Source organism: Moschus berezovskii, chromosome 1 (assembly GCF_049115385.1).
Source record: "Moschus berezovskii isolate FMDL1 chromosome 1, NW_MosBer_1.0, whole genome shotgun sequence".
In the NCBI taxonomy this organism is placed as follows: domain Eukaryota; kingdom Metazoa; phylum Chordata; class Mammalia; order Artiodactyla; family Moschidae; genus Moschus; species Moschus berezovskii.
In genome coordinates, this window is record NC_142460.1 from 85,657,176 (window position 1) to 85,684,475 (window position 27,300).

Below are 27,300 nucleotides of genomic sequence, written 5' to 3' on the forward strand. Positions count from 1 at the left end.
TCCTCGGCCATCTTTGTGAGGGGCTCCGCTTCCGTCCGCGCAGCAGCCCGGACTCCTCAGTTGGGCGGCAGGCGATGGAGCTGGGGGCGCCCTCCCAGCTTTGCTTGTGGCTGCTGTTGCTACTCCTGCCCCGCGTGCCGGGCAGCGAGAAGGAGTCAGGTGCGCTCTGGACAGGGCCGGGCCCACCGCTGGGGCTGGAGGTGTGGCCGCGTTCCGGGACGCTCTTGCGCGCCCCCGGCTTTCCCGTGCTGCCCGCGCCCCTCTCGTGCTGTGGTCGCAGCGGCGCAGAGCTGGGCAGCGGGCACGGCGGCTCTTCGGAGCAGAGAGTGCATCTGGGTGTCAGGCGCTGCTGCTTCTGCCCAGAACCCTGGAGAGTAACCCATCCTGCAGAATGCAGAGCGATAGCGGGTAGGGGAGGGCATGCCCACAGCGGGTATGGCCTACGCCTGGCTACCTTGCACCTCCCTAAGACACACTGGGGGTAATTCGTATGTCTGTGTGTTTCTGTAGTGTTCTTAGTCCACTGCCTGAAGAGATGAAAGGAGGGTTAATTCCTGTGGCTTTTAATCGATCCTCTTTATCGGGCTCACTTTGATTAGTAAAAACTGAGAATCTGTGTGACCAATTTATCCATAACCTTCTGAAGGCCAGGCATTAAGCTTGAAAATTTTCCCCTTTCTTGGATGTCTGGCAGCCAGAGTAGAGGAGCAGACTTGACCTGAGAGCTAGAGAATTGTAGAATGAATCCTTCCTGGCTGTCCATTTCCACCAGTGGGACGGAAAAAGGGTTGTCTCATAAAACTTCTGGCTTTCTGTGGATTCTACTTACCTGCTGCTAGTGAATAAGAATACTCAGGGGTGTTTTGTTAACCTTCATTTTCTTCACTTTTTGAAGGTTCAAAATGGAAAGTATTTATTGACCAAATTAACAGGGCTTTGGAGAATTACGAACCGTGTTCAAGTCCAAACTGCAGCTGTTACCGTGGGTAAGTTCTTTTCTTTCACCCATCTTTAAGAATTTAGATCTTGTCAGGAGGAAATCCCCTAAAATCCCCAAGAGATCTTGGTTGCAGTGGTCAGAGAGCAGACAGGGTCCCTGAGGTGGTTTTCTGATTTCTAGGGAATAAGAAAACCCTGGGATAGTGTAGGCCCAGGTGGTCTCAGCATTGCCTGTTAAATCTCTGTAGGAATGTAACTGTTTGCATTCCCCACTGGACTGGAAGCTTCCTGAGGTCAAGGCATATGTCCTACATTCGCTGTTGTATTCCTGGTGCTGACTTTCAGTAAGTGAAAGTCGCTCAGTCATGTCCGACTCTTTGCAACCACCTAAACTATACAGTCTGTGGAATTCTTCAGGCCAGAATACTGAAGTGGGTAGCCTTTCCCTTCTCCAGAGGATCTTCCCAACCCAGGGATCGAACCCAGGTCTCCCACATTGCAGGCGGATTCTTTACTAGCTGAGCCACAAGGGAAGCCCTACTCTCAGTAAGTACTCCGTAAATATTGCTGAAGGAATGAACATATTTCTAAATGAATCAAATTATGTTTCCTGTTGGTTATCTTTTAATGTATGCAAATTAAGGCTAGAGTGTGATGGTAGAAAGATTACTTTGAAATCACTTACATTCTAGTGTCAGATTCGGGTCTCAGATCCAAGTCACTTCTCTAGATATCAGATTCCTTATCAGTTAGATAACCGAGTCCTTTAACTCCTCATTATGTTCATTATTTTATAATTCCCCCAAAAATTCACCTGATGCCTGTGATACTTACTGAAAACTTGGTTTGTAGCAAGCCTTAACGGAGAAGGCAATGGCAAGCCACTCCAGTACTCTTGCCTAGAAAATCCCATGGATGGAGGAGCCTGGTAGGCTGCGGTCCGTGGGGTCGCTAAGGGTCGGACACGACTGAGCGACTTCACTTTAACTTTTCACTTTCACACATTGGAGAAGGAAATGGCAACCCACTCCAGTGTTCTTGCCTGGAGAATCCCAGAGACGGGGGAGCCTGGTGGGCTTCCGTCTATGGGGTCACACAGAGTCGGACACGACTGAAGTGACTTGACAGCAGCGGCAGCAGCAAGCCTTAAAATGGATACAAAATAGTGTAATTCCTAGTTACTCCTGTCAGTGACACATACTGCTAGAGTATGTGCCGAACAGGCTAGAGCATAAGACTCGGTTTCAAGCTGTAAGGTATAAACTGTGCCTTCTGTGGGATTCAGAGAAGGAAAGGTCAGGGGGACTGCAGTGACCGGGAGGACACAGGTGTGACGTGAGTATTGGGGAGGAATATGCATCGGGCAAGGGAGGGGCAGTCCAGGTGGAGGGAGGGGGAAGAGGTACTCGATACTGGCTTGCTTTTTCCTTTTTGTTGCTTTGCTGTTATTATTTTAGGTTACCTGTGGTGCCTCTGGGAAAGAGGTTGCTCATTCCCGCTCCCTCTTCTTTCCTGAAGCTTACTCTACTCTCTAATACTAAGCCCAGACCTACAGATAGGAAGAGGTGGGATGGCACCCCTCTCTTGGCCTGCTTTCCTTGATGATTCCCCTTCTTTCCAGTGTCCTAGAAGAGGATCTAACTCCTTTCCGAGGAGGTATCTCCAGGAAGATGATGGCAGAGGTAGTCAGACGGAAGCTCGGGACCCACTATCAGATCATTAAGAACAGATTATACCGAGAAAGTGACTGCATGTTCCCCTCAAGGTAAGAGCTATAAGGTACATATATCTTCTGACCTTATTGCTTACTTAATCCACCTGCAATGCAGGAGACCCAGGTTCAATCCTGGGGTTGGGAAGATCCCCTGGAGAAGGAAATGGCAACCCTCTCCAGTATTCTTGCTTGGAGAATTCCATGGACAGAGGAGCCTGGTGAGCTTCAGCCCATGGAGTCACAAGAGTCAGACACGGCTGAGCAACTGACACTCTAATATAGAGTCCAATTAAAGGGACTAACAAGTACACCCTCACATTTCAGGACCACACAATAGTGACATCTGTCTCCTCTCTCTTTGTAAGGCTGGGGCACATCACTAGTTGTACTGGATGTGGCTCTACCCCTTCTCCAGATGTAGCAGCGGCTGCAGGACACAGGCTAATGTTAACTAGTGTGAGTGAGCTGGGTTGAAGGAGAAGCGATGATTGTCAGGGGACAGCTATTGTTCTAGATACCAACTATTCGAAGAAAGGTGGCAGAAAGGCAAGAGAAATAACTAGGGCTGCAGATTACACAGGCCATGCTAGGCAGGACTTTAGCTGTGAGAGCTGAAGTTCCTTATCAGTGGGCTAAAGGCTGATGGGGAGGGTCCCAGACTGAGCCTGGAAATTGCCCTTGCTGCTGCTGCTGCTAAGTCACTTCAGTCGTGTCTGACTCTGTGTGACCCCACAGACGGAAGCCCACCAGGCTCCCCCATCCCTGGGATTCTCCAGGCAAGAACACTGGAGTGGGTTGCCATTTCCTTCTCCAATATGTGAAAAGTGAAAGTGAAGTCGCTCAGTCGAGTCCGACCCCTAGCGACCCCACGGACTGCAGCCTACCAGGCTCCTCCATCCATGGGATTTTCCAGGCAAGAGTACTGGAGTGGCTTGCCATTGCCTTCTCCGGGAAATTGCCCTTAGGCAGCATTATTTACAACAAATAATAAACCTTCCTTGTTCGAGACTTTAAAAAAAGTTTTTTGGCACAGCCGCATGGCTTGTGGGATCTTAGTTTCCCAAATAGGATTGAACCCGTCCGTGTCTGGGGAAGTGAAGTGAGAGCTCAGAGTACTAACCACTGGACTACCAGGGAATTCCCAGGAGTTCTTTTTTTAGGAAAAAAAACCTCATATCTTTATAAAATTACAAAGTACAAAACCCAGAAGGCAGAGTATTCCCTTACTGAGATCTTTTTTTCTAAATGATATATGTCATTACAAGTAAAATAAATGAGCAGTATTGTAAAAAACATGCATCTATTTGGTCACAAGGATTTATATTTTGTCACAATAACTTCATTACAAATTAGTGTATTTTCACTGTCAAAAATACGTAAAAACAACAACAGAAAAATATAAAGATCATTTAATATCCCATATTCTGAGGTAATCACAATTTTGGTTTTCAAGTATCAGGGGCAAGTAAAGTGGTAGTGGGGAAGATCATTGAGATATTTTAAATAGACATTTGTTTCATTATTTGGAGCAATAGTAGAGACTTTAACTACAAATTATGAGTATAGAGGAATTTGTGATTTCTACAAATGAGACAGAAAATATGAATATAGATCTTTTTGGACTTTAAAAGGTTTTTCAGTGTTTGATAGTTACCTGAACAATCTCCAGGTCAAATTAAATTGTGCTCCCGAAGTTTCTGCAAGGCACATAGCTCTTATTCCTGACTCCAGAGCATTGTGGTCAGAATCTTGAGCTCTTAGAAATATTCGTAAGAGAGGATGGGACCTTTCATTGGCAATAAAATAGAGTTCTAATACATTAAAAGTTCCCTACCCCAACTACATACACAGCTAAAGAATTGAGAGTTAAATGAAAGAGAAACAAAAGGAAATATTTAGAACCAGCATCCTTAATGAAATGGACACAGTTGTGTAATATCTCAGACTTTTATCTGGCCAAAAGTAGTATCTTTCTAGGTCTAGATACTTTTAATTCACCCAGTTTGAGAATTATCAGTGATGTTAAAGTATTCAGTTCTGAACAAAGGGACATGTAAACTCAGCATTTCAAGGATGAGCTGAAAGATTTTGCTAAGGAACTAGAGCACCATCTAATTAACCCCAGAGATGCATCATTTCAAAGATAGGATCATTTCAAAGATGCATCATTTCAAAAAAATAAAATAAAATAAAAAAGACCCTGCACTTCCTCCTAAAAAAAAAAAAAAAACAAAGATAGGGAATAACGGTATTTTTTTAAATAATAGCTTTAGTGTAGTATGGTTGACATAAATTGCACGTATCTAAAGTGTACAATTTGATACATATATGTATCTCGTATATATATATATATATATATTTGTAGCCAAGATAATAAACCTATCTGTCACTACAAAAGTTACCTTGTGCACCTTTGTGGCCCTTCTTTCCCCATTTCCCTGTCATGCCTTCCTCCTGTCTTGTCCCCGTCCTCAGGTGTCCACTGATTTGTTTTCTTTCATTATAGATTATTTCCTTGAGTTTTATATAAATAGAATCATGCAGTATGCAATAGAGTGCTATTTTAAAAGCCAGGTGTGGATGAAAATAGCAAATGTTTTAGCTGTTAACATGTAAATGTACTATAATAATACACTGTTTAAACTTTGTAACTAGTCATTTTTTTAACATCAAAGGAGTATTTATATGCACATGGTAAAATATTTGGTTAACTCAAAAGTATATACAGTGATGCCCTCCACTATACCACTAGTCCCTGAGTCTTCCTCTCAAGAGACAACTACAATCGCAAGTTTATTGTATATCCTGCCAGAAATAATCTGCATATACAATTTTCTAGATTCATCGGCAAACCAGAATATGCGTATCTTCTGTTCTGCAACTTACTTTTCCTTTCCATAATAGATTTTGAAATTGTTCCATAGGAGTAGTACATGGAGAGCTCTTTCATAGCAGCATAAAAAACCCATTGTATGGATTTCTTTTTTCAGTCCTACATCAATGGATGCTTAATTATTCCCCATCTCTCTCCTTTAATTTTTGACTAATGGAAACAATGCTGCAGTGAACATTCTTGAACTTAGACTTTTGAACACTCATGTTAAGTCGTTTCAGTCGTGTCTGACTCTTTGTGACTCCATGGACTATAGCTCTCCAGGCTCCTCTGTCCATGGATTCTTCAAGCAAGAATACTGGAGTGGGTTGCTATTTCCTCCTCCAGGGGATCATCCTGACCCAGGGATCAAACCCGCATCTCTTGGGTCTCCTGCATTGGCAGGTGGGTTCTTTATCACTAGCGCCAACTGGGAAGCCCTTGTAAATATATCTACAGTATAGAAGTAAAATTAATTAGGCGAGTAAAGTGGTTTTAAATCTCAATAAATAGAAGCAAATTGTCCTCCAAAGAGGTTGTGTTTACACATTCACCATCCTCTTATCACATGCTCAGAATAGACCTCACACACTCAGTAACACTATGTATTATCAGGCTTTTTTGATCTTTGACAGTCTGATTGGTAGAAACTAGCATGTAGCTTCACTAGATTTTTTTCTTTTGTCATGTTGATACTTTTTTGTTGAAATATATTTAACATATAACGTGTAAATTTAAGATGTATAACATGTTAATCTGATAAGTTTATTTTTATATATTTTCTATTGTAGCAATAATTAGCACCTCTATCATGTTACATAATTATTTTCTTTTTTAGTAGTGGAAATGATTAAATTCTAGTCTCTTAAGTTTGATCATTGTAATACCATTTTGTTATCTATATTCACTTCATTGTGCATTAGATCCCTATGGCTTATTTATTGCTCCTTGTAAGTTTGTTCCCTTAAACAACATCTGTCCTATCCCCTCCTTCCCCAGTCTCTGATAAGCACCATTTTATTCTCTGTTTTTATAATTTTGGCTTTGCGGGCATTTATTTGTTAGTAGTACAGTTGATCATCTTTTCTTATGTTTATGAACGATTGATATTTAGTTATCACGTTTTATATTAATATGTAGTTATCACCCTATATATAAATCAGTCATTATCACGCTGCCAGAAAATTTTGGTCAGACCTTGGAATGTTGCTACCAGTACTGTGCTGGTCCGGACCTCAAGGATGGGGCAGGAAAGTTAGCTTTCAGTGTATACTTACTTTCTTTCCAGAAATCCTTTTAGAAAATCTGTTCTGAAAGCTATGTTACAATCTTTGTGATTATGTACCTGGCACTCTTTCTGGCTTGCAAAACTGCTCTTGAGAATGTTCTGTATTTAGGTTGAAGGTAATGAAAGGTTCTTTATCCTTCCTCATAAACTATGAGAGTTAGTTATGGTGGAAATAAAAATAATGTCCTTGTGAGACACAAAGCCCAGGGGACACAATTAGAAAATCAGCTTTTCCAGTTCCTATCAAAATTTACATCTTGCTTACTAATTAAACTATTCCATGTAGGAGAAATAAATGCTGGAAATGAAAAGAGGAGAGGAAGTGGTAGGAGTAGCAATAACATTCCCATCAAACTTAGGATGATCTAGTTGGAGAATTTTATTATTGTAAACTGGAGAAGCTTAGCCAGAAAAGATAACTTGCACCACATGAAAGAGTGGAATAGTCCTTTCAGAAGCATTGCTCTCAGGACACTTTGCAGGAGGCCAGTGATCTGAATGCTGGCTTATCTTACCTTGAAAGTGTCAGTGGGACCCTGCCTTGTCTGAGAGCAGGCACTGCTCTGGTGAAGCTATGGTATTTCTGGTTGACAGGTGTAGTGGTGTTGAACACTTTATTTTGGAAGTTATTGGGCGCCTCCCTGACATGGAGATGGTGATCAATGTGCGAGATTATCCTCAGGTTCCTAAATGGATGGAGCCTGCCATTCCAATCTTCTCCTTCAGTAAGGTAAGTACAGGAAGGGCTGTCTGAGGGGATGGAGGGTGGTCTAGGGCATAAGCAGGAGATGACTGAATGTGGCAGAGTCTAATGGGTGATGCTGAAGATGAGGCCTGAGGTCCCAAAGCGGGTCTGTGTCCTTGTTAGCTTCACAGTCATTGAACGATAAGACTGAGGAGAAGGAAGTGAGGACCTGTAAGTGATGAGTATGATTGCTTGGGATCTTAGCTAGGGCTCAGGGTGGAGGGTGAGGAATGAGAGAGGCCTGAGGAATCTCTTAAGACGCTGGAGGTGGGGTTCAGAGAACCTGCAGAGCATGGGAGAGAGTGACCCAGGAAAGCTCATGGACTTTCAACAAAAATATTTGTTGAGCTCCTACAGTGTATATATCACCCGTGCTATTGGGTATCATCTATCTGGCCACTGTATCCCAGGGTCCTAGCCAGGCTAATGGTCAGACTAAAGGTGCTCAAATAACCACACAGTTTGCACCCAAACAGTGCATTGAGGGGATAGGCCTGAGATACCTGAGAGGGACATATGAGGGGTGATCTTTGAGTCTAGTTACAGAGAGATAGGAGTACTAGGACATGTTTGTGGGCCTGGAGAATAGGGCACAGTTAATATCTTAGTGCTCAGGTTCTTGCAAATGGTGTGTTAGCAGGAATGGGCCTTCATTCCCTAGAGACTAAATATGAAAGAACTTGGGGGCAGGGATAGGGGAGGCTAGAAGAGAGTGGATGGAAAATTCTATGGGAGAAGAGTAGGTTTGGGAAAACCCTGTGGACTTTGAGAAAAGGAACTCTGTTTCTGATTTGGTGTCTCTAAAGCAGAGGGACTTTTTATCCCTGCTTTTTCTTTATCAGAGTTTACTTTCTCTTTAGACTTGTTTATTTCCTGTGTTGCAAGTGGGGTGAGGCCACATTGTGTTGCATTTCCCATGGTTTAGCCTCAATTCTCAAAAGTGCTTGGTCCCGTTATTTGTCATGAAGCCCTCTCAGAAGAACAGATAGAGGCTCCCATGTAAGTCAGTAAGGATTTATGTTTCTTATTTATTTGTTTTTTTCTGTGGATAATGAAGTATGATCATCAGTATACTAACTTTCCTTTCATCTTTAATTCCTTGGCCCTGCCCCTTTTTTTTAAACCAATAACTCCTAGTTTGCCAGGGAGAGATTTTAGTCTGTTAGCTTTATAATGGAGAAGGAAATGGCAACCCACTCCAGTGTTCTTGCCTGGAGAATCCCAGGGACGGGGGAGCCTGGTGGGCTTCCGTCTATGGGGTCACACAGAGTCGGACACGACTGAAGTGACTTAGCAGCAGTAGCAGCTTTATAATAAGTATGCAGTTTCTTTTGAGCAGCTGTTATGCCTGAGGTGCTTGATGAATCACATACCATTTTTTAAATATTTGAAAGAAGGCAAACAGCATATTCCATATGTAATTCCAGTGGAAGACAGTAGAATTAGAGGCTTCTCAGTGGGCAGAGTTTTAACAGAAGTAACCATATAAAGGTTTCAAATGGTTTCAAACTTTTTTCAAAAGGTGTGGGATAATACCCCTACCCCCTTTCTGCCCATCAGTACTTTTGACCCTGATCAAAAAAGAAAAATAAAAAATAACTCAGAACTTATTGACCAACCAGTATGAACTCAGAAGTGCCACAGTATTAGGTAACACTAACACTTATTGAGTATTTACTATGTGTCACTGTTCTAAGTTTTTTACATGTATTAACTCTTTTAATATTTAAAGCAAGCCTGTTAGATAGATACTATTATTGATATTATCATTTCTCTAGTTATAAAGATAAGGAAACTGAAACGTAGGAAGATTAAGTAACTTGCCTAGAGTTGGAAAGAGGTGGAGTCAGATAATCTTTCTCAAGAGCCCACACTCTTAATATGTGGATTGTATTGTATTTCCTAATTCTTGCTCCTAAAAGACTTCAGTTCAGTTCAGTTCAGTCACTCAGTCGTGTTCGACTCTTTGTGACCCCATGAATCACAGCACGCCAGGGCTCCCTGTCCATCACCAACTCCCGGAGTTCACTCAAACTCATGTCCATCGAGTCGGTGATGCCATCCAGCCATTTCATTCTCTGTTGTCCCCATCTCCTCCCGCCCCCAATCCTTCCCAGCATCAGACTCTTTTTCCAGTGAGTCAACTCGTTGCATGAGGTGGCCAAAGTAATTGGAGTTTCAGCTTTAGCATCAGTCCTTCCAATGAACACCCAGGATTGATCTCCTTTAGAATGGACTGGTGGAATCTCCTTGCAGTCCAAGGGACTCTCAGGAGGCTTCTCCAACACCACAGTTCAAAACCATCAGTTCTTCGGCGATCAGCTTTCTTCACAGTCCAACTCTCACATCCATACATGACCACGGGAAAAACCATAGCCTTGACTAGACGGACCTTTGTTGGCAAAGTAATGTCTCTGCTTTTTAATATATTATCAAGGTTGGTCATAACTTTCCTTCCAAGGAGTAAGCGTCTTTTAATTTCATGGCTGCAATCAGCATCTGCAGTGATTTTGGAGCCCCAAAAAATAAAGTCTGACACTGTTTCCACATCTATTTCCCATGACGTGATGGGACCAGATGCCATGATCTTCATTTTCTGAATGTTGAGCTTCAAGCCAAACTTTTCACTCTCCTCTTTCACTTTCATCAAGAGGCCTTTGAGTTCCTCTTCACTTTCTGCCATAAGGGTAGTGTCATCTGCATATCTGAGGTTATTGATATTTCTCCCGGCAATCTTGATTCCAGCTTGTGCTTCTTCCAGCCCAGCGTTCCTCATGATGTACTCTGCATATAAGTTAGATAAGCAGGGTGACAATATACAACCTTGACGTACTCCTTTTCCTATTTGGAACCAGTCTGTTGTTCCATGACCAGTTCTAACTGTTGCTTCCTGACCTGCATACATGTTTCTCAAGAGGCAGGTCAGGTGGTCTGATATTCCCATGTCTTTCAGAATGTTCCACAGTTTATTGTGATCCACACAGTCAAAGGCTTTGGCATAGTCAATGAAGCAGAAATAAATGTTTTTCTGGAACTCTCTTGCTTTCTCCATGATCCAGCAGATGTTGGCTATTTGATCTCTGGTTCCTCTGCCTTTTCTAAAACCTGCTTGAACATCTGGAAGTTCACGGTTCACATGAAGCCTGGCTTGGAGAATTTATTTTGAGCGTAACTTTACTAGCGTGCCTAAAAGACTTACCTATTAAATAATTAAGAACTGGATATACAGATGACACCACCCTCATGGCAGAAAGTGAAGAGGAACTAAAAAGCCTCTTGATGAAAGTGAAAGAGGAGAGTGAAAAGTTTGGCTTGAAGCTCAACATTCAGAAAACAAAGATCATGGCATCTGGTCCCATCACTTCATGGGAGATAGATGGGGAAACAGTGGAAACAGTGCCAGACTTTATTTTGGGGGGGCTCCAAGATCACTGCAGATGGTGATTGCAGCCATGAAATTAAAAGACGCTTGCTTCTTGGAAGGAAAGTTATGACCAACCTAGATAGCATATTAAAAAGCAGAGACATTATTTTGACAACCAAGGTCTGTCTAGTCAAGGCTATGGTTTTTCCAGTGGTCATGTATGGATGTGAGAGTTGAACTGTGAAGAAAGCTGAGTGCCGAAGAATTGATGCTTTTGAACTGTGGTGTTGAAGAAGAATCTTGAGAGTCCTTTGGACTCCAAGGAGATCCAACCAGTCTACTCTAAAGGAGATCAATCCTGGGTGTTCATTGAAAGGACTGATGCTAAAGCTGAAACTCCCGTACTTTGGCCACCTCATGCCAAGAGTTGACTCATTGGAAAAGACCCTGATGCTGGGAGGGATTGGGGGCGGAGGGAGAAGGGGACGACAGAGGATGAGATGACTGGATGGCATCACCGACTCGATGGACATGAGTTTGAGTAAACTCCGGGAGTTGGTGATGGACAGGGAGGCCTGGTGTGCTGTGATTCATGGGGTCGCAAAGAGTTGGACACGACTGAGCGACTGAACTGAACTGAGGACCGTATACACTCCAAGTATGATATCAGTTAAAAGATAAGAAAGCTATGTGATCATTCAGAATTGGGTATATTGTTTCCTTAAACTAAAACCTCCAACAGTATATGTCTTCTAGAAATACAGAACTTTTGGGAACTGGAAAAGTTGACAGTATGATTTCATATTCCGGGATTCAGTCAGCCCATGAATTTTAACCTATGATCATTTTTGCCTTTTAGCATCCAGAGTTTAGACTTGGATATGTCTTTGATGGTATAATACAGGGGCAAGGCCTTTTCCAGATCCCGTGACATGAGTGAAGTTTGCTGCTGCTTCCTCTGCTCCAAGACTGATATAAAATAACCTCTCTGTTTCTGTTGAAGACATCAGAGTACCATGATATCATGTATCCTGCTTGGACATTTTGGGAAGGAGGACCCGCTGTTTGGCCAATATATCCTATGGGTCTTGGACGGTGGGACCTCTTCAGGGAAGATCTGGTAAGGTAGGTCCTCTAGAGAGGTTTTATTTGCTCCTCTTTTTGGGTCATCTTGAAGTAAATAGTTAAGTATAAACAATTATTTTCTCTAAAATGACTAACTTTTAAGCTAAAAGACAAAAACTAACACAACTTTTTAGCATAAGCAATTTTATATGTGCATGGAAGTATTTACACATCCATAGAAAAAGAGCAAAAGAACTTACCCTAAAATGTCAGCAGTGCTTCTGTGGGAGGGATTATGGAAGCCTCTTTTTTTCTTCTTTAAATTTTTCTATACTTTTAAGATTCTTTAAGAGTGAATTCCTTTTATAAGTAGGAAAGAATAAATGATCATATTGTGGAGAAGGATAGAAAATTACTTGGAAGAACATAAATGTACTTTATAATTAAGAGCAGAGTTCTTCAGGCAGGGATGGGGTGGGCATAAATGTTCCATAGACATCTCAAGTTCAAGCTTATTCCAGATCCTCTCTAACTGAGGATTGAAACCTGCCTTGGCCTGTTGTCTGCATCCTGCCATCATTTTAGAATTTAGTTTGTCTCATTCATCAAGCTGTAGGTATTTCTTACCTAGCTACATTTTACATTAATGATCCAAACAACATTGGTACCTAATTAGTAAACTTCTAGAAACACAGTCTTTCTAGTTCTTCTCTCAGATGTAGAGAAAGCAATAATTTAATTCAACTTCATTTTCACAAATATCTATCACCTGTATTAAGTGTGACTACATATTTAAATGAGGTGAAGAGAACATCCCTTCTCTGGAGAAGCATGTAGGACTGTAGTCCTCTTTGTCAGCTAGAGCCACTGGTTAGATAAACAAGTCAATTATTCAGTAGGTATAATTGGGAAACTATTTTTTAAGATAACTTGGCATCATACTTCATTGTTCTTGTCCAGCTTTTTCTTTCAGGGATGAGGGAATGCAAACTCAAGAGAGGTTAAGTGACTTTGGTCAAGGAACCAATTTAGGCCTGAAATCCAGGTTTCCAAGTGCATTATCGTCTCCATTAGTTAATATTTCCTGTGTCCGCCAGACTGTGAGACTGTCGTTTCTTATTTAGCATTTCATTTTGAACATAATTTTGAGAGAGGGAAAAATAAAAATGTTAACATTTTTTCACCAAGTTAGTTTTCTAATTGACTAGTTTTCTAATAGACTTGAGTTTTCTAATTCTTTTTTTCCCCTCAGGTGCTTGCCTGAGGTGCTTACCCTTTCACACTCTTCTTTTTGTAGCTCTTTTCCCACCTGCTGAACATCTACTTTGTTTTTAAAATCTCTTTAAAAACAACTGTTTTCTGAATGTGAAAACTGTGTGTGCTTATAAAAATTTATCAGTGTGTCCCACCTAGGCAACTTTTCCCCACTTATTGGTGTGTCTTAGAAATCTTTCCATGTCAGTACATAGGTGGAGAAGGAAATGGCACCCCACTCCAGTATTCTTGCCTGGAGAATCCTGTGGACAGAGGAGCCTGGTGGGCTGCTGTCCATGGGGTCGCACAGAGTCGGACACAACTGAAGCAACTTAGCTGCAGCTGCTGCTGCAGTACATAGGAAACTGCCTCATTGTTTTAAACAGTTGCATGGTATTCCATCAGATAATAACCAATTCATTTTGTCCTTCAATGTATGTGTAGGCTGCATCTGTAATATTTGCATGATTTCCTGTTTTCGGAACTATTAGAGAGTATGTTGCATACTTTATGGCTCTGTACCCCTTAATTCTTTGCTGCATAATTCCTAAGAGCGAGAGTGTTCCCTTTATAACCACATTGCAGTTATCAAATACAGGAAACGATGTTAATTCAACATTTAATTGTCATAACAATGTTCCATAAGACACATTTCTTCTCAGATACAGGATCCAGTCCAGCATCTTGAGTTGTATTTAGTCCTTATGTGCCTTTAACTTGTTTTAATCTGCAACAACTCTTAAGTCTATCCTTTTCTTTTACTGTGTAGTTACTCTTTTACCGTTTGCAAACTAATAAGCAATTTTTAGGGAGATAGAATATGTTTTAGAAATCTAACTTACGTTAATATGTCTTTCTTTTGATACCTTCACCTTTTATTATTGAGCTGAATTTATTCATGATCTTAGAATTACAATTTTAGAGCCCTCCATTCAGAATCTCTAGCCTCATGATTTCATTTCTTACCTTGAAACTTTAGTAATCTGTTTGCTAATCTGCACGGGTGTCTTCCTGGTGTGTTTCCATCTTTATACTCTTCTGGGAGTTTGTCCCCATTGACTTACTTTTCACCCTGTAGAATTCAGTGTCGCTGTGGATTTAAAGAATTCACTGTACTGTCAGCAGAGGAGTAGGGTTATAAAAAAGAACTGGGGCAGCACCAGTGTTAGTGCTTGCCCAACGACAAAAATCCTAACATGGGTCTTCTGAGGGGGTGGATAGGTGGGTGGGAAAAATGAGGGAGGGGGAAAACATGATACATGGTTCAAGTCTGTCTATATTAAATTCAGCTTTCCCAGGGACTAAGGAAATTTATACTCAAAATTTCAGTAATTTTGGTTGGGTAGTTGAGCAGTATATCAAAATGTAAAATGTGTATATCCTTTGACCCTGCCATTTTACTTCAAGATTTATCCTGAGAAGATAATTAAACAAGTATGCAAAAATGTGCATACAGGTATATTCACTTCAGTGTTGTCGCTTAAAGTAGAAAGTTTAAAACTACCTGAAAGCTCACCAATAAGGAATGGAGTGAATTATGACATGGCTATAAAATGGGATATTGTGCATGAATGGAAAGTAAATGTAGAGTAGGGCTTAAAAACAGGGACTGTGGATTTAAACCTTACTAGCTGGGCAAATTGCTTAGCCTCTTAAAGGCGTTGACTGTGTAAAGTAGGGGTAATAAAAGCCATCTTGTAAGGTTATAAGAATGAGTTGTGTGTGTGTATATATGTGTGTGTGTGTGTGTTTATATATATATATGTTTATATTTGATCCCAACCAGGAATCAAAGCTGCATCTCTTATGTCTCCTACATTGGCAGGCAGGCTGTTCACCAGTAGTACCACCTAGGAGCCACCCCCACCCTCCTAGTGCTACAGTAGTTCTGACTTGTTAGGAGGCAGTATGGGACAGAGCAAGAAATTGTTGGACTGGAGAATCAGGTAAAGATGATCCAGTGAGAAAGAACTGGAAGATAAGCCAGGAAAATATGGAGGACTGGCTCATTTAAGAGAAAATGAGTGATGAATGGGACACTGTTTGTATCTGAACAGTATCTCTACCTGAAAAGTTTATGTGCAAAGTGTTTCTCCATTATAGCAAACAGCTCACCAATCCCTCATGAACTCCATTTCAGTCTGACCCCCTCCTTTTTCAGAGAAAGATGCTGCAAAAACTTCTGTGAAGAGTTCCCACAAAGTAAGTTAAGAATGATGCATCCGTCACCTGAAACTATCACAACATTATTTGGCTGTACCCCAATACAAAATGTTTTTGGTGTTTAAAAAAAAAAAAAAGAATGATGTATCTGTAGGCTAGCAGTTTCAGCAAGGGAAGCTGGTTGTGGTGACAGGTATTGAGAACTGAATTTCGGGGACTTGGTCTTATGGAGCACTAAGTACAGTTTGAGGATACCTGAGGGCTTTGCAAAATCAGACTAAATCTGATGATACTTCAGGAAGTGATTTATTTCCTTGCCTTTGATTCGGTATCTGATATTTTTCTGCAGTTATTGTTGCCTAGTAATTTTATCAGTTCAGTTCGGTCGCTCAGTTGTATCTGACTCTTTGTGACCCCATGGACTGCAGCATGCCAGGCTTCCCTACCCATCACCAACTCCCAGAACTTGCTCAAATTCATGTCCATCAAGTCGGTGATGCCATCCAACCATCTCATCCTCTAGACTCTTGCTTAAAGTAAGGAAGAAATCCTGATTGTACTGAATTAAATAGCCCTAAACATGTCATTTGGAGAAGGCAATGGCAACCCACTCTAGTACTCTTGCCTGGAAAATCCCATGGACGGAGGAGCTTGGTAGGCTGCAGTCCATTGGGTTGTGAAGAGTCGGACACAACTGAGCGACTTCACTTTCACTTTTCACTTTCGTGCATTGGAGAAGGAAATGGCAACCCACTTCAGTGTTCTTGCCTGGAGAATCCCAGGGACAGCGTAGCCTGGTGGGCTGCCGTCTATGGGGTCACACAGAGTCGGGCACGACTTAAGCAACTTAGCAGCAAACATGTCATTTACTTTGGGAAACTTTTCTTTCAATGTTAACTTATTAACCAAGCAGTATATTTGCACATATTGCTAGCTAGCATCTCCAGAGGATAAAGTAATAATAAAAGGGAACATAATGTAATTTAGAGCTTTTTCTTTTGAGTAGCCGTGTTGTTCAGTCGCTAAGTCGTGTCCAACTCTTTGCAGCTCCATGGACTGCAGCACACCAGGCTTCCCTGTTCTCCACTATCTCCCAAAGTTTGCTCAAACTTGTTTCCACTGAGTCGGTGATGCCATCCAACCATCTCATCCTCTGTCATCCCCTTCTTCTGCCCTCAATCTTTCAAAGCATCAGGGTCTTTTCCAGTGAGCCGCTTTTCACATCAGGTGGCCAAAGTATTGGAGCTTCAGCATAAGTCCTTCCAATGAATATTTAGGACTGATTTTCTTTAGGATTGACTGGTTTGATATCCTTGCAGTTCAAGGGACTCTCGAGTCCTCTCCAGCACCACAATTCAGAAGCATCAGTTCTTCGTCACTCAGCCTTCTTTATGGTTCAACTCTCCCATCCGTACGTGACTACTGGAAAAACCACAGCTTTGACTATATGGACTTTTGTTGGCAAAGTGATGTCTCTGCTTTTTAATATGCTGTCTAGGTTTGTCATAGCTTTTCTTCCAAGGAGTAAGTGTCTTAATTTCATGGCTGCAGTCACTGTCCACAGTGATCTTGGAGCCCAAGAAAATCCATCACTGTTTCCACTTTGCCCCTATCTGTTTGCCATGAAGTGATGGGACTGGATGCCATGATCTTAGTTTCTTTAATATTGAGATTTAAGCCAGTTTTTTCACTCTCCTCTTTCACCCTCATCAAGAGACTCTTTAGAGTGGTATCTGCGTATCTGAGGTGTTGATATTTCTCCTGGCTATCTTGAGTCCAGCTTGGGATTCATCCAGCCTGGCATTTTGCATGTTGTACTCTGCATAGAAGTTAAAATAAGCAGGGTGACAATATACAGCCTTGATGTGCTTCTTGACCTGCATACAGGTTTCTGAGGAGGCAGGTAAGGTGGTCTGATATTGCCATCTCTTTAAGAATTTTCCAGTTTGTGATCCACACAAAGACTTCATAGTCAGTGAAACAGAAGTAGATGTTTTTTGGAATTCCTTTGCTTTTTTGATAATCCAGTGGATGTTGGCAATTTGATTTCTGATTCCTCTGCCTTTTCTAAATCCAGCTTGTACATCTGCAAGTTCTTGGTTCACGTACTGTTGAAGCCTGTCTTGAAGGGTTTTGGGCATTATTTTGCTAGTGAATTGAGTAGCCTGGGTCAGACTTACTTTAAAATGTAAAGCTCTCAGCTAAGCTTTAGAAATGATTCAAACACATCTTTATATAGTTAAGGAAGAAACACAGAAACTAATGAAATCTGTTTTTAGGTCAGCTGCACAGTGGCCATGGAAAAAGAAAAATTCCACAGCATATTTCCGAGGATCAAGGTGATTATACTTTCTGATATTTTACAAAGATACTCGTCTGGCTAATGTGTAAAATTTTGAGAGTGTGGGAAACTCTAGTTCAAAGAGAAAACTAAGATAACTAAGAAAAAGACATAGAACCACAGAATTTTAGGCTAGAGAAGACCCCAAATTATTGGCCAAATCACTTTTAGCTGAATTGAAATTCAAAGAAGTAAAGTTCATCTGTCCAGTCATTCAGCAGACATTTACAAAGTGTGACGAGTGTGATGGGCTTTAATTATTTAATGCTGAATAGAACAATGAGCTGTCCTCTGGCCTGAGAGATTGCATTTTCCTGGGAGTACTTTATGATTGTGCTCACAGACTATCTGCCACTTAATGGCAGAGCAGGAACCATCACTAGCTCTTCTCATTGCCTTTTTCATCAGACCATGTGGCTGCCAAATAGTGATGGAAGCGCAGACTGAAACTGTTGAAAATTGAGAGATACACATGGAAGGAAGGTAGAGCGAAAACAGAAAGGTTAGGGGAAGACTGAGTCCATGTTGTTCAGCTCCATATCCCCGCTGTTGAGAACAGTACCCACCTTGTAGATGCACAATGAGTATCTGTTGGATAGATGAATACCAAGGAGCATGTGAAGGGAGAGAGTTTTGCAGATTTGTTAGTGTGTCCTTGTCAGAGGTCACACTCTCTCTTCACTTGGTGGTGGACTTCAGAGTGCAAATGAGCCCAGCAACCACTGCTGATGGTTGCTTGTCAGTATCTCTGGTTCTCAGATCTTCAGATTGCAGATTCTTAACTTGGGATCTATATGTGGACTTCAAGACTTTTAGAAACTCCTTGAAGTTATATGGGGATATGTAGTGAGGGTATCCACAGTTATCAGGGAGTCCATGACCCCTCAAATGTCAACGTCATCTGCTACTAGAACCATAAGTAGGACTTTTTCTACAATAAGTTTTCAGGTGTTTTAGCCCTTCGGTTTTTTTTTTTTTTTTTTTTTAATTTAAACGTTATACTGGGTTTTACAGAGCACACCCAACAAAGGTAATGTAGCTGTTTTGGTGAGTGGTGATTATCTAGTCACACAGCTATGAGTATCAGTGATTAGAGGTTACATGAAGCTTCTAAAAGGGAAATAATTCCTGGGATGTGGCTGTAGTACCCAGAATAACATAATCCTAAAGACTAGATGCAAGCAGAGAGGGCCAAATACTCTCCTTTCCTGAAGTGTACAGTGGCAAACAGCCAGGACCACCTCGATGCTGCAGGATCTAGTATCCCCCTCCTTTTCTATTAAATAACCAGTGAGTTGTTCCTCTGTGCGTGTGGTCATCGCATTGGGTCTGTTTACTGCTTACCTTTCAGCGATTGGGAGTGGTCTTATGGTGTAGGACACGAAGTTCTACGTCATGTGTTTCTTTTATAGGACAAGTCCAGAACGAGATCCTCTCATTCTTCTGTCTCGGAAAGACCCAAAACTTGTTGATGCAGAATACACCAAAAACCAGGCCTGGAAATCTATGAAAGTAATCACCAATCATCTGACTAGAGCTACAGCAGTGAACATTCTCACTCCAAGAACATTGCACCTGGGTAGAACTTCACATTAGGTTTTCTCCCAGTGGTGGGATGAATGTTGAGAACGTTCCATGGACTGAAATTAGTATATGTGTAAATTATTCTTTTTCAAACTCACGTTGTGTTTCTGGGCCCTTATTATGACTCATATTTTGTATTATTTTGAAGGTTTAAACCAGAGGTCACAAACATTTTCTGTAAATGGCGAGATGGTAACTATTTTAGGCTTTTCAGATCTTATAGTCTGGGTTGTAGTTGCTCAGCACTGCCACTGCAGTGTGAAAGCAGTCGTAGACAGTATGTAAACAAATGAGCATGGCTGTGTTCCAATAAATGTTCCTTATTTAGGGCATTGAAATTTGAATTTCATAAAATTTTCCCACATCATAAAAATATTGTCCTTTGGATTTTTTCCAGCCATTAGCAAGGTAAAAATAACTTTAGTTTATGGGTTGTGTACAAAAACAAGCAGTGACCCAGATCTGGCCTATGGGCGCGAAGTTTGCCAAAATCTGGTTTAAACCATTGGTTCTCAACTATACAATCCAACCAGAGAGCTTAAAAATTAATAGAATAAATCAGAGTCTCTGGAAATGGTGTATAGACATCTTCATTTGTTTAAAATTCCCCAAGTGATTCTAAGGTGAAACAAGCAATGACAGGCTTCTTTGGTTGAGAGTCCCATCTCTATCCTCTTAACTCTTTCTTGCCTTATTCAAAGACCCTTAAGTTGTAAATGTCCTCATCTGAAATTTCCATATACCATTTGAGGATGATAGGAGAAAATGTTTAAACTTCTTGTCAGAAAAACTAAGTGAAAACTAAGAAATACTAAGTAAAGATGCATGTACACATGATCATTTAATTCAAACAGAAGCAAATGCAGTATAACAAATTTTGTTAAAAAATAAAAATATGAAAAGATGTATCCATTCATGACAGCATCTACTGTGGGAGGCTGCAGAAGCAAGCATGACTTGTTCCCCTCACCATCTGCTAAGGTGGCTGGACTATGGATAGGGGACAGGGGTCTCGGACTCTGATGCCCCCGGGGGCTGCAGTAGTGAGCAGGAGAGAGCACTGAAGGTGCAGTCGCTTCTTCCAAGGAGACTAGGAGCTCTTTTGGCCAAATCCTCCTTTTTTTTTTTCCCAAGAAAAGTGGAAATCTGGGTTTCTGTAAGAAGTATCCTGCCACTTACAAATGCTGGGCAGAGGTTTGAATATTTATTTTTCAAATACTTTGCAAGTGCAAAAAAATTTGTGTGTGGGCTACACCTCTAAGCCTACCAGCCACCGTTTGTAACCTCCTTTGCCGTATGATTTACACAGAGTGAGTTGTGCTGTAGGCCATGACCTCCTGAGTGCAGAGGAAGAGTCACATGGCCCCAGGGGAGCTTAAACTCTAAAATCACACAGACCAAGTTAAAGCCCAGGCTCTTCTACTTACGGCTGTGTGACCTTGAGCAAGTCTCCCAACTTCTCAAAGCCTCGGCTGCTTCATCTATAAAGTGAGACAGTCTTGCCTCCTGAGGCTGTGCATTCTGAGACTTCAGTGAGGTCATGTTGATGAAATTGTTCAGTGACCCTTGATGCACAGTGGTCTTCAGTAAATGCTCCTGCTGCTAATACTAACAACTTCCTTTTCCCTGAAAGGATACCTTGGGAAAGCCAGCCACTAAGGATGTCCATCTTGTGGATCACTGCAAATACAAGTAAGATTGCCAGGACTCCTGACTCTTCTGGTTTTCCCTATTGCTTTTGGAATAGTTTCTCTGGGTGAGAATTTTAATACTGGGGTCCAGCTGGGGTTTGTGAAGGTCACATTAATTCATTTAGTTACTGTTTATTGAGAGCCTGCTATGCACAAAGCTCTGGACTGGTTCTTTGGGAACTGCAGAGACAATGAAACAGGGCCAGTGGTCCCTGCTTCCAGGGAGCCTGCATGCCCACAGTCAAAGGGATGGGGTCCCCTCTCTGCACCCCACACCACCAAGAGCTGAAGTTAGATCAGTCACTTATTAAGTTAATAAAAATATTTTAAGGTTCAACATGAATGAGGCATATGTAACTAATGTATTATATTTAAACGCCAAGACTAAGAATGAGATGAAGGTAAAACAAGGTCAGGAGGTGGGCAGTGGGAATACTCAGAGAAATGAATGGTGATTACACTGCGAAGTGGGAACTACAGAGTAGAAGCAGCTCTGGTTGGAGACAGGTACCAGAAATGCTGAAAAGAAAATGTTCTTAGTTATTAGCTTTATTTTCCAGGGGGCATTTCTTTGAAGATTGATTAGGCATGCCTGGTTGTCTTCTCCAGACTTCTTAAGAAGAAACAGGGAACAGGGCGTACCTTTGACCAGATAGGGAACCCTATGGGAAAAAACAGGCTTTGTGGGGGGACCATTATGAGGTCGAGACTTTAGGCCTAGAAAAACTTGTAAACAAAGGGTGAGATATTGTTTTCCACTGAGCCTTGTATCCGCTCTGCCCAGCACCCAGCTGCTGGCTCTGTCTCTGCCTGGAGAAAGTGGTTCTCTTTCCCCCTCACGCTGATATTCCCAGGAACAGGCTCTAACCCCTGGAACAGCAAGGAGTTTATGGAAACTCCACAGGGCCATGTTGATGGGTCCTTGAAAATTGAAAGTGGAAAGAGAAAGAAGAGACGGTAATAAAAGGGGAAATGAGAAGATAAGAAAAAAGTCATGTGTGGTAGCAGGAATATAGTATCAAGTATATTTTGCTCTCTCTCTTCCAGGTATTTGTTTAATTTTCGGGGTGTCGCTGCAAGTTTCCGGTTCAAACACCTCTTTCTGTGTGGTTCACTTGTTTTCCATGTTGGTGACGAGTGGCTGGAATTCTTCTACCCACAGCTGAAGCCATGGGTTCACTATGTCCCAGTAAAAACAGACCTCTCCAACGTCCAGTAAGCAGCCATTCCTCAAGCAGAGTCTCTGATGACTCCCACAGTCTGCCTCTTAAGTCCCCAGCCATTCAAGATATTTACTCCTAATGACTTTTTCCACTGAAAGCTTCTTAAAAAAAAAAAAATTTTGGTTTTCAAAGATAGTATTGCATTATTATCCAACTAGACTGAGTGGGATTTAATTTTTTAAGTGCTCTAATGCTGATTCAAAATGTAACATTCAGATAGTATGCAGTGAAAAAGCACTTCCCAAAGACTAAATAGATACAGGTATTCAATCATGTTATATCATCAAAAGGATTTTCAGATACAGTGTGAGAACTGACCTCAGTGAAACGAAGGCAAATTTCCTCTCATGATGGAAGAGCTAGAACGTCATGTGGAGAAGGGCCAGAAATGTAAGCTCAGTGCCCTCTTGTGGGGACCAGAGTGAGACAGGAGGGAAATTTTTTCTTCACGATTGATTTTTGGTGTGTATCATTGAACATTTCTCTGTTTTCCCAAATATGTTCCAAAACTACAACAGATTGTTTAGCCTATGTGCAAAGTAATTTTTTTGTTGTTGTTTTGATCCTGTGAGGACCCGATAGCTTTACTTTTAAAAAAAGCCAACATCCATATATCTAAAGATTAACTCCAGGCCTCAGTCTGTGATCTCTCTGCTTAGTACTAGTACTAATGAGCGTGGTCTGTATTTCAAAACCTAATAATTCTTTCCATTCTAGGGAGCTGTTGCAGTTTGTAAAAGCAAATGATGATGTAGCTCAAGAAATTGCTGAAAGGTAAGTTCTGTTCATTTTTCTTTTTCCACTTTAATCATTCCTACTTTTCCCAAGCTAAAGTCATAAGAATGCTGTTACCATGGTGCTATCTGAATGTCAGCCTCATTGTACAGAGATAATTAGAGTCAAAGCTGTCCTGGGGAAAACCCCATGTTCACTTATGTACCAAGCCCATCCTTTGTAGAGTTAGACTGAAATCTTTGAAGTAGTTCAAGTACCCTTTCTGAGGATTAGCTCTTTATATATTTGTTTTTAAGAGAAAAAAAAATGTCTATTTCCAAATGCACGTGTATAGTAGGTATTATGGAGAAGGAAATGACAACCCACTCCAGTATTCTTGCCTAGAGAATCCCGTGGACAGAGAGCCTGGTGGGCTGCTGTCCGTAGGGTCACACAGAGTCGGACACGACTGAAGCGACACAGCAGCAGCAGTAGATATGATGGCTGTAGAGTTGGTTCTGAAGATCAAAGAGTTAATTTACAAGAAGTATTCTGAACAGTGCTCGGCACAGGTAAGTACTCAAATGTAAGCTACTAGTTTTATTAAATGTCACGCTTTAACTGTTCTTGTTAATCTTGTCTCTAGGGGAAACCAGTTTATTCTGAACCACTTAAAGATGGATGACATCACCTGTTACTGGGAGAACCTGTTGACCGAATACTCTAAATTCCTGTCCTATAACGTAACAAGAAGGAAAGGCTACGATCAGATTGTTCCCAAAATTTTGAAAACTGAACTCTAGTAGTCATGATCGGGCCATAGTCCTCTCTATGGCATCAGACCTCAGATATCCTATGGTGAGAAGCTTGCTGTGAATGTGACACCTATACCTTGGATACCGTTACCAAGTCAGATATCTGGTTTTCCTTATCATGCTGTACCAGGAGCAGCTGTGAAGAAAGATCCAAATTGTGTGTAATACAATTAGGAAGTTGCTCAACATCTTTGCTAAAGAAGGACCAGAAATCGTGAGATGTGGGTTTTGAACCTGATTCTGCCTTTCATCTTCTTAGGACCAATCACAGCTTGTGCCTCAGATCATCCATATGTGTATGTCCACACTGTGAAACTGACTGTGCCCGTGGGGTGACGCCCTTTGTCTCATTCTTTTGAGTAGAAAGTCACTCATATGAAACTAGTACAACTCATTACCACAGTTCTGCAGTTATTCTACACTTGATCTCTTTTGCAGTATTTTAATGTGGAAAGCCCTTTAGGGTTTGTAAAGGATACTTGGGGATTATTTTCTGGAAGGTCTAAGGAAGCAGTAGTGTGCCATGCAACAGTGTAGGAGCTTTCTTTTGTAAAAGCATAAACTCTTTGGTACTCAGGAGGTTTCTATAAAGCCATGTAAAAAGGGGCCAATTGCATGAGTAGTCATTGCAGTTGGATTTCAGCTTCCTTTTTGTGCCTTCACATCCTTTATGTTCTCTTTCAAAAAAGAGTGATTAAAAACCTCTTGATAAATTTAGAAAATAGTCCTTACTCTTTAAAGGAATTGTGCATAAAACAACAACTCTTCCTCATTCTTCACGCACGCTTAATATTTTTCCTCCTTGAGTTGGCAGCAGTCCTCGCTTGCAGGGATCTCAGGGAGTCTTCATGTGTGAAATGGTGTCAAGTTGGGAGTTTTAGAGCATTCAACTTTAGCACTTACTTACACAGGAGATGCCTGTTTAGTGCACATCCTGTTGGAGTGCTTCCTTTTTCTTTTTTGAAAAAGACATTTGGATAGTAGTTTAATCTCAGGATATGCTCCCTAACATAGTCAAAAATGAAGAAAAACTTTTAGATTAAAACCCATGTAGTCCAATGACTCAGAACCATCCTTGTTCTTTAGGCCCAAAATTTCCATTGAGAAATCAACTCTTTTCCTTTGCTTCTTAAGAACTGTTTGGTATTAACTGGTTCCAAAATTAGTAAATGTGAGATTTGGTTATTTAAAATCAGGGACTGTATTTCCATTTATGAAAGATGCATTTGGCCATTTAAACTCCCTTTCACAAAACTATACGCCTATAGACCTTCTTAGAGGACTTTCTGTTAAGATCATTGCATAGAAAAGGGCAAATGTTTAAAATTGAATTTTGTCTTTGAGTATTAAAAACTTATGGGGACTGTGTCCTGAGGTGCTATAAATCTGGCAATAAGACATCCAGATTTCTGAGTTGTACTGTGGTTTTGCCTTATGAATAGGAGGTCCTGCTAAATATTATCATTCTATTTTAATTTTCTTCTGACTAAACTAAAAGCTTAAAGAGATGGGAATACCAGACCACCTTACCTGTCTCCTGAGAAACCTAAATGCAGGTCAAGAAGCAAAAGAACCAGAAATAGAATAACAGACTGGTTCCAAATTGGGAAAGGAGTATGTCAAGTCTATATATTGTCAACCTGCTTATTACTAATAACTTCTATGCAGTTATCATAGAAGGCATTTCTATCACGCGAAATGCCACGCTGGATGAGTTCCAAGTTGGAATCAAGATTGCCAGGAGAAATATCAGCGACCTCAGATACGCAGATGATACCATGGCAGAAGATGAAGAGGAACTAAAGAGCCTCTTGATAAGGGTGAAAGTGGAGTGGAAGTTGCTCAGTTGTGTCTGACTCTTTGTGATGCCATGGACTATACAGTCCATGGAATTCTCTAGGCCAGAATACTGGAGTTGGTAGCCTTTCCCTTCTCCAGGGGATCTTCCCAGCCCAGGGACTGAACCCAGGTCGCCTGCATTGCAGGCAAATTCTTTTAACAGCTGAGCCACAAGGTTTTTGTAAAAGAGGACAGTGAAAAAGTTGACTTAAAACTCAACATTCAGAAAACTAGATCGTGACATCTGGCTCCATCACTTCATGGTGAATAGATGGGGGAAAAATGGAAACAGTGACAGACTTCATTTTCTTGGGCTCCAAAATCACTGCAGATATTGACTGCAGCCATGAAATTAAAAGACACTTACTTTTTGGAAGAAAAGCTATGACAAACCTAGATAGAGTATTAAACAGCAAAGACATCACTTTTCCAACAAAAGTCCACACAGTCAAAGCTATGGTTTTTCCAGTAATCATGTATAGATATGAGAGTTGGAACATAAAAAAGGCTGATTGCCAAAGAATTGATGCTTTTGAATTGTGTTGCTGGAGAAGATTCTTGAGAGTCTTTGGACGGTAAGGAGATCACACCAATCAATCCTAAAGGAAATCAGCTCTGAATATTCATTGGAAGGACTTATGCTGAAGCTCCAATACTTTGGCCACCTGATGCAAAGAGCCAGCTCATTGGAAAAGACCCTGATGCAGGGGAAGATTGCGGGCAGGAGAAGCGGGTGACAGAGGATGAAATGGTTGGATGGCATCACGGACTCAATGGACATGAGTTTGAGCAAACTCCAGGAGGTGGTGAAGGATAGGGAAGCCTGGCAAGCTGTAGTCTATGGGGTCACAAAGAGTCAGACACAACTTAGCGACTGAACAACAAAACTAAGAGCAAAATTTTCCATCCTTGGATTAGCAGCTGAAGGTGCATTTCCCTGGAAGTGTTCCAACTCAAGCATTATCTCAGACTCCTTATTTTCATTACTCTAGGCGGTTAGAGGCTATCATATTTTTTTCAAGCCTGTATTATATGACATCACACTACTGTAGTTATTTGACTGTTTCTCCTGCGAGCTTTTTTTTTCCCTATGATCTTCTTGATGGGTAGGAATCATGTTTTACTTAGCCCAGTTTCTCCATTATCCAGCACAGAGTGTCACACAGAAAAATGCACAGAACAATGCTGGAAGGATGGATGGATAGATGGGGACAGTAGGCTTAACTCAATCCTGTTTACAGACTGCCCAGCCATTGGCTTCAAGAGGGATTGGATAAGACTGTAAGAATTGGATCAATGCAAATTCTCATCTGTCCTTTGAAGAGTTAATAAGACCATTTGTATTTAAGTACAGCAGATGTTATTCAGATTTTACATGTATTTGTTTACCTCGGTATAGATGATATAAAGATGGGTGTAATGACGTATAAAATGTATGGTTTTGAAAATAATTTTTTATCTCCATAACTTTTGAAAGTTGTTGTTGTGGTTTTTTGTTAATACTAACTGAATTCCAAATTTACCCTTTCCTTCTCACAGATGAGAGCCACACTTTTCTTCAAGAAAAGAGAATAACTGAGCTTATTTGAGTAAAGTGAGATACTTGGATAACACAAGGAATGATTTTCCTTTATTTGGGGAGTATCATCTGTGTGATGTCAGTGTTCCACCTTATTCTGCTGTTCCATC

The 27,300-nt window shown here is 41.2% G+C and overlaps 1 protein-coding gene across 4 annotated transcripts; it reads left to right on the top strand.

The window, feature by feature from the left end:
- Nucleotides 1-27,229, top strand: POGLUT1 (protein O-glucosyltransferase 1). Of its 4 annotated transcripts, none has more exons than XM_088837250.1 (12): nt 1-159; nt 896-986; nt 1,188-1,283; nt 2,561-2,704; nt 7,408-7,543; nt 11,926-12,047; nt 17,684-17,743; nt 19,158-19,257; nt 20,963-21,021; nt 22,068-22,235; nt 22,961-23,017; nt 23,604-27,229. In XM_088837250.1, exons 1-12 carry the CDS (start codon nt 75-77, stop codon nt 23,758-23,760), a joined length of 1,275 nt encoding a protein of 424 aa, XP_088693376.1. In that variant the 5' UTR covers nt 1-74; the 3' UTR covers nt 23,761-27,229. The 4 variants fall into 4 exon arrangements, with proteins under 4 accessions (XP_088693376.1, XP_088693372.1, XP_055288387.2 ...); XM_088837246.1 differs by lacking the exon at nt 1,188-1,283 and adding an exon at nt 23,363-23,529 and having other exon boundaries at nt 23,604-23,735; XM_055432412.2 differs by lacking the exon at nt 1,188-1,283 and having other exon boundaries at nt 23,604-27,228.
- Nucleotides 27,230-27,300: the final 71 nt, after the last annotated feature.

Coding starts and splice junctions, on each gene's coding strand:
- POGLUT1 (XM_088837250.1), top strand. CDS start 75: ATGGAGCTGGGGGCGCCCTCCCAGCTTTGCTTGTGGCTGCTGTTGCTA. Junction 160..895: donor GGGCAGCGAGAAGGAGTCAG/GTGCGCTCTGGA, acceptor CACTTTTTGAAG/GTTCAAAATGGAAAGTATTT. Junction 987..1,187: donor AACTGCAGCTGTTACCGTGG/GTAAGTTCTTTT, acceptor AAATCTCTGTAG/GAATGTAACTGTTTGCATTC.